Source organism: Oncorhynchus nerka, linkage group LG22 (genome assembly GCF_034236695.1).
Source record: "Oncorhynchus nerka isolate Pitt River linkage group LG22, Oner_Uvic_2.0, whole genome shotgun sequence".
NCBI lineage: Eukaryota > Metazoa > Chordata > Actinopteri > Salmoniformes > Salmonidae > Oncorhynchus > Oncorhynchus nerka.
In genome coordinates this window covers 22433417-22440916 of record NC_088417.1, presented here as the reverse complement: position 1 = coordinate 22440916, position 7500 = coordinate 22433417, and the positions used below count along the sequence as shown (strand labels likewise).

The window sequence follows — 7500 nt, the reverse complement described above, 5'->3', positions numbered from 1 at the left end:
AAACAAAATCTTTATCTTCACCCCTCTCTAACAATACCGCTACAAGGCCTTCATCAATGTTTCCTTATTCCTTGATAACCTTCTGTTATTAAAAAACGAGGCCAACTGATCGCTAGGAGCAAGTTACACAGGAAATCGACTGTTCCTTGACTATTAGTATACGGTCTCAATATGGGAGTTATAAGTATGTTCTACAGGAGCTGAAAGGGTTAATGGGGAAAGTGAAGCAAGTTTTAGAACAGAAGTAAAAATGGCATGTGACTATGTGAGGAACTACTTGCGAAATGTTGCGTATTCCATGATCACATTATAACTACTGTAAACCCTTGTTAGACTGAGAAGCATATGTCCTCTTCTGCGTGTGGTGAGTAAAACAGTCAAAAGTGATATATTTTCACATTTACCTCTGTCTTGTTTAACAGCTTTTGTTCAGTTTGACTACTTCAGTATAGTATTATTTACCATTATATGAAGTTAACCGTTTAGGAACCAAGTTGGATAATTGGATTACCCATAAGTAGGGCTGTCAAAGGATTGATTAATGTATGCAATTATATGATAAACTCTGGTCCATATAGTTATTCGCCATCATGTGACATGACCAAGGAAACGTCTTTTAGGTTTCTAGGGTTATGTGATGTCTTTCAGTGAATACAGTATTGATTAATACTATCACATTGTTAAAATTACAGTAAGTAAATATGAATCCGGCACAATCATAACCAGGAAAATCCACTTGTATCTTCTGAGTTGGGCACGAGAACAACTGATGAAATATGATTGTCACATTTTTTTGCAGTCTGTTTTCATTCTGTAATTAACGAAAGACATATGTCCTACACCTATGATGAAGCAGTTATTTCAAATGTTTTGTATTTGTCTTTTATTTACATTAGATCTCAAGTAGCTTATAAGTCGAACACATCAGGAAGAGTCTTGAGAAGAACCTCACTGGACTATTTGTTGGTGACAAGACACTTTTTCTTCCAAAAAAGGAAACGAAGCTCCTTAATATGGAACTGAAAATAACCTTGTCAGGAAAAGGAAATGGGTCTACATATTCTCGGTTGAGTTTCTTTCTATGCATTCTTCTGTATTTCTGGGTTCTATTTAATCCAGTAAATGGCTACTCAATGAAACACTGCAGAATCAGGGAATCTCTAAACACGTCTGTGCTATGTGATGGCAGGAACCTCAATGCCGTACCAGCAGACATCCCATTATTGGTGAGATCTGTAAACATAGCAAAGAATAACATTTCACAGATAAAAAGTGAGGACTTCAAAGATCTAAAGTTCCTCAACATGTTAATCATGTACAGCAACAGGATCTCTCATGTTGAGAATGGGTCTTTTTCAGACCTGGTGGCTCTAGAGCAGCTGAATCTAGCCTTTAACAAACTCACATCCCTCTCAGACCAAATGTTTAAGGGCCTGGATAACCTCACAGTACTACACCTGGATAACAACCACATCTCAAGTATTGCCTCCTCATCTTTTCAGTTACTCTTCAGCTTGAAGGTACTGAACTTAACCAGCAACAAACTGCATTGTTTCAAGGAGCTGAAGCACATTTTACAATTGCCAAGCTTGCTGAAGTTGTTCATTGGGAACAACAGCTTGAACTCTTTGCAGTCACAGGAAATATCAAATAGGTCAATAGGGCTGACAGAGCTGGATCTATCCAGGAATCCTCTGGAGATCTTCAGTGTCACAGCAGATATTTTTCCCTATCTTAAGAAACTAGACCTCTCCTTCTGTGGCATTAATGGAAGCATGGAATGGGATGTAGCGAACAGGTATTTTCTGAGTAATGTGAGCAGCCTCGACTTGAGTGGCATTCACATGTCTTTACAGGGTATTGGTTCGGTGCTCCAGAGCATCAACTTTTCGTTGGCATCTCTGGGGCTGGATAAAATAGGAAAAGATAACCTCATTAATGTAGCCTGCCACATACCTACACTGAAGACCCTCCGATTGCAATGTAACAACTTCAGTAGTGTCTCTGACAAGCTGCTGCAGTCCTGCACACAGGTGACTGACCTGGACATATCAGGTAATAATATTACTGACCTGTCAGAAGCTGCTTTTCGATTAATAAAAGATCTTAAAACTCTGAGACTAGGCTATGATGGCCTCTCTTCTGTGCCGAATGCTACAAGGAATCTCCGCACATTAAAAAAATTGGATCTCAGCCACAACATCATCAAAACTTTAGGCTGCTCGGATTTCTCCAATCTAAGAAGACTTGAAAAACTCTATCTTAACAACAATTTAATCTCAAACCTTGAAGGGTGTGTTTTCCTGGATTTAAGGGCCTTAAATAGCCTGACACTTAGAAGGAACAGAATCCTAAACTTGGGTAACGCTTTCACAAAGGGTTTGCAACATCTAAAGAGCTTGGATTTAGGATCCAATAAACTAACCAACATCAGAACAAATGACTTCAAAAGCTTAAGATCACTTGAGGATTTGGCTTTATATGACAATGACATAAAGACACTGGAAGATGGAGCCTTTGTGGGTTTGGCCAAACTTAAAAATCTTGTCCTGCTAAACAATGTTATAGGTAAAAGTGAAATCCGAGGTGCTGTGTTCAAAGGACTTAGAAGCTTAAAAACTCTCAATATGGCTTCCAATGTTATCAAATATGAAAAAGATGAACAACTACAACAACCACCCTTCACTGACCTGTCATCTCTGGAAAACCTCTACATATTTAGTCAGCATTATAGTAAGTATATGAGACAGTCTTGTCTACCTTCCAACTTTCTTGAAGGTCTGAACATGTTATCAGAGTTCCAAGCAGGGAATCTTCATATAGCGTACCTGCACCCTGACACATTCATTCACACACCCCAGTTGTTGTCCCTTGATATCAGCCAGAATTTCTTCCATGCCCTCTCCCCAGAACTCTTTCACCCAATCCCCAAGCTTAAAAGACTCACCATCTCCAAAACTGAACTTGAGTCATTAGATTTCCTTATAGAAGCCAATCTCACTCAAGTCCATTTCTTAAAGGTGAGACAGAATAAAATTAAATGGACCAATGAGACAGTGCTGCACTCTCTCCCAGCCTTAACTCTCCTGGATATGCAAAGGAATCCTTTCATTTGTGACTGCAGAAATGCTTGGTTTGTTCAATGGGCTGAGAGCAACAACCAAACACAAGTTGCTTATGCCCATGACTATCCATGTAGCTATCCAGACGATCTCAAGGACACTAAACTGTTGGACCTGGACACCCACTCCTGTTCAGTGGACCTAGGCATCTTCTACTTCATCTCAACCACTTCTCTGGTCCTCCTCACCCTGCTGGGGTCCTTTATCTATCATCTCCTGAGGTGGCAGGTGGTATATGCCTACTACCTCTTCCTGGCTTATCTCCATGACTCCAAGCGGAGGAACAGACAAACTCCTCATCAGTACGATGCCTTCGTTTCCTACAACAGCCATGATGAATGCTGGGTCGTGAGGGAGCTGCTGCCAGAGTTGGAGGGAGAGCAGGGCTGGAGGTTGTGTCTTCACCACCGGGACTTCCTGCCAGGTATCACATATTTAGCACAACAATTTGTCATTGTATTGACATGCATTGTTATTTCAGACATTTTATATGAAAGTTCACATTTTAGATGAATATTCTGGATTAAACACAGACTTGTGTGAGTGACCTGGATCCAGTACAGCATTAAATGCCATCTGAAACAGGAAGTTGCATAACACTAAGATTGTACCGATTCAGTTGCAACACGTAGTCAGCTGGTGTGTCCCAGTAACTACATACACTTACAACTAGTAGGTACATTGTCAAAAATCACTGCTTCCAAATGATTTGTTTCTCACCGTGTTCCACAGGTAAACCCATCATAGAGAACATCACAGACGCCATCTACAGGAGCAGGAAAACCATCTGCGTGATCACCCACCGATATCTGCAGAGCGAGTGGTGCTCCAGAGAGATCCAGGTGGCCAGGTTGGTTTTGTGTTTCTATTTATAGTTGTATGACTGTCCAGGGGTTTGTTTCCCTGAAGCTTCATAGCTAATATTCCCTTTATTTCTCTCAATGTCCCAGACCCACTCCTCTCATAGAACAGCAAAGTGCTTTATTTGACCGATGTTGTTTCTATACAAATAGACAATTGACATTCAAACATCGATTTTTATCATTTTTACTCTCTTGCGGCTTTGCGTCTGAGTTGTTGAGAGAAAACAATGTGCAATGTGGTTAGCTTCAGGTATGATGTTTTTTGGAAAATCACACCGTGTATGGGACTTGGGTTGTCTACGCAAACACTGAAATAAAAGACTGCTCTCTCCAGCTTCCGTCTTTTTGATGAGCAGAAGGATGTGCTGATCCTGGTGTTTCTCGAAGAGATCCCAGACCACCAGCTCTCACCCTACCACCGCATGAGGAGGCTGGTGAAGAGACGCACCTACCTGAGCTGGCCAAGAGCTGGGGAGGACACAAGGGTCTTCTGGCAGAAACTCCAGGTGGCGTTGGAGACCAGGGACTGGCCTGCTGAGGAGAACCCCATCCTCACCGGGGTGGAGAGGCAGTGACATAGACAACTGTCATGCTCCGATTTATATTATATTTTTGGTTTTAACTTCTAAATATTTATTTTATATGTTACATGATTGAATAACATTAACCAATGCTAATACTTAATCAATCCAAGGTTATAATGGGCCTACACTTGCTTAGTTACATGTGTTGATTACTATTTCTATTAACCTAGCTGGTATTGCTAATTCTGATACCTAACTATTTTTTTTACTTTTCGCATTGTGTGTGTTGTCCTGTATTGCTAGATAATATTGCACTGTTGGAGCTAGAAAACACAAGCATTTCGCTGCACCTGCGATGACATCTGAAAATCTGTGTACGTGACTAATAAACATTCATTTGGTAATTGTCTTTGGAATGAACAGCTCTGCTATGATGTAGCATTTTCATTATCACATTCAATTCACTTTGTGCAATATATATTGTACCTTGTCAAGTGAAGCAAGTTGAATAAAGAACACTTGCTATATTTTGGAGCAACAGTGTTTGACTAGTTTTAATACAAATCAAATTTTCAAATCACATTTATTTATATAGCCCTTCGTACATCAGCTGATATCTCAAAGTGCTGTACAGAAACCCAGCCAAAAACCCCAAACAGCAAGCAATGCAGGTGTAGAAGCACGGTGGCTAGGAAAAACTCCCTAGAAAGGCCAAAACCTAGGAAGAAACCTAGAGAGAAACCAGGCTATGTGGGGTGGCCAGTCCTCTTCTGGCTGTGCCGGGTGGAGATTATAACAGAACATGGCCAAGATGTTCAAATGTTCATAAATGACCAGCATGGCCCAATAATAATAAGGCAGAACAGTTGAAACTGGAGCAGCAGCACGGCCAGGTGGACTGGGGACAGCAAGGAGTCATCATGTCAGGTAGTCCTGAGGCATGGTCCTAGGGCTCAGGTCCTCCGAGAGAGAGAAAGAAAGAGAGAATTAGAGAGAGCACACTTAAATTCACACAGGACACCAAATAGGACAGGAGACGTACTCCAGATATAACAAACTGACCCTAGCCCCCGACACATAAACTACTGCAGCATAAAGCATAAAGAGGAAGTACAGTTCCCGCTCAGCCCAGTCAAAACTGTTCGCTGCTCTGGCCCCCCAATGGTGGAACAAACTCCCTCATGACGCCAGGACAGCGGAGTCAATCACCACCTTCCGGAGACACCTGAAACCCCACCTCTTTAAGGAATACCTAGGATAGGATAAAGTAATCCCTCTCACCCCCCCTCCCCCTGAAAAGATTTAGATGCACTACTGTTCCACTGGAGGTCATAAGGTGAATGCACCAATTTGTAAGTCGCTCTGGATAAGAGCGTCTGCTAAATGACTTAAATGTAAATGTAATAAATACTGGAGGCTGAGACAGGAGGGGTCAGGAGACACTGTGGCCCCATCCGAGGACACCCCCGGACAGGGCCAAACAGGAAGGATACACAGATCAGTTAACCATTTCCTTGAGGTGCAACACACACACACACACGCACACACACACACACACGTTTTAGCCTTTCTGCTGAGCATATTATAATATTATAGCCTGACAGATTGCAAAATGATTCATATTTATTGGTGGTGGATACAAGCATTTGTCTTTTTTGCCTGTCAGCTCAGCGATAATAGATAAATCACCAACAAACGCACACCGAATCTGATTAGTTGCAATTATCACAGAGTATGGTCTCATTTCTATTAAATAAGATTACCACACAGACTATGCAGGAAGTATTACACACTTTGCATAACAGCCTATTGTGATGTTGGTGCAAGATTGTGATATCTCCTAGGCTACAGCTCAGCTCCAAACCATGTGGTTTGAATATATCCCTATAGGAATATTACAGTAACCACCCATGTTTATTAATCCATTTGTCAACCGCAAAGCACTATTCGTATAATAGTCTTCTTTGTTGTTATACCCGTTTGTTCATACATTTTACTTGTATTATAGACAGAACATGGTGAACTGTTTGAAAGGCCTTTAGCAGTATTATTTGCATGTTGTCCTCAATCAATGAAATCCATATGTTGTTTCTGAAAAAACAGTATAATCAACATTAACATCTGTATCATATTCTTTCATCTCTGTAACTAATAACTGTACACTAGTAAACACCCAGTCTATCAGTAACCCACCATGATAACATTAAATAGCTTCCCACTGGGCATAGACGTCAATTCAACATTTACTCCACGTAATTGAATAGAAATGACGTGGAAACAGCGTTGATTGAACCACTTTGTGCCCTGTGTGTTTTCTTGACCCGCTATGGAATTCAAACAAATATACAGGAGATTTAAGAGTCCTGATTTCCCTTCTCTACCAACATGCTTCCCAGGGTTGGGCTAACAGCAATATGCTCGGACAGTGAAGGGCAGTTTGTGTGAGGGTCTGTGTTTGAGTCTAATGTTTGCCTATCTATGAAAAGTACATGGTAGAGTTTGTAAGGTTAAACTAACAGGCTTTGAGGCAGTGCCACGTTTTCATGGAATGAGATTTACAGAGTTAACAAGCAACAGAGCTATTGGGTGCAGTGGGCACCTCTCTCATGGAGAGACAGAAAAGAGACCAGTCTCTTCCTCTTTCTTGCCTGGGAAAGCCATCATTCACAGTGGTTCATATTCTAGTGAGAGAGTATATTCGTTGTTATAACAGATTTGACCATTGGCCATGTATCATATGGATGATTAGGACATGTTAAGATAGTATTTGAACCGATCCTGGTTTGAGTTCCCAGGGCCCACTAAGTACCCAAATCTCCATTGAACTTACTGGGAGCTGATGCTATAATTATTTTAAAAATATTGTATTTTAGTCAAAATCCATATACTTCGAAATCCATCACACATAACAATGAGTGTTAACTGGACTGGCAGGTAGTCTAGCGATTAAGAGCGTTGGGCCAGTAACCGAAGGGTCACTGTTTGGAATCC

The 7500-nt window shown here is 41.1% G+C and overlaps 1 protein-coding gene across 1 annotated transcript in view; it reads left to right on the top strand.

Moving 5' to 3' along the window:
- Positions 1 to 5043, top strand: part of LOC115105012 (toll-like receptor 13) — a 5543-nt gene extending 500 nt beyond the window's left edge. Inside the window, exons 1-4 of the mRNA XM_029626526.2 lie at positions 1 to 364; positions 897 to 3546; positions 3855 to 3972; positions 4320 to 5043. The exon at positions 1 to 364 is cut by the window's left edge and continues 500 nt beyond it. Of these exons, the coding sequence (XP_029482386.1) occupies positions 1014 to 3546; positions 3855 to 3972; positions 4320 to 4560 (2892 nt within the window). The 5' untranslated portion in view covers positions 1 to 364; positions 897 to 1013 and the 3' untranslated portion in view covers positions 4561 to 5043. The remainder of the gene's footprint in view (positions 365 to 896; positions 3547 to 3854; positions 3973 to 4319) is intronic.
- The last annotated feature ends 2457 nt before the right edge of the window (positions 5044 to 7500 follow it).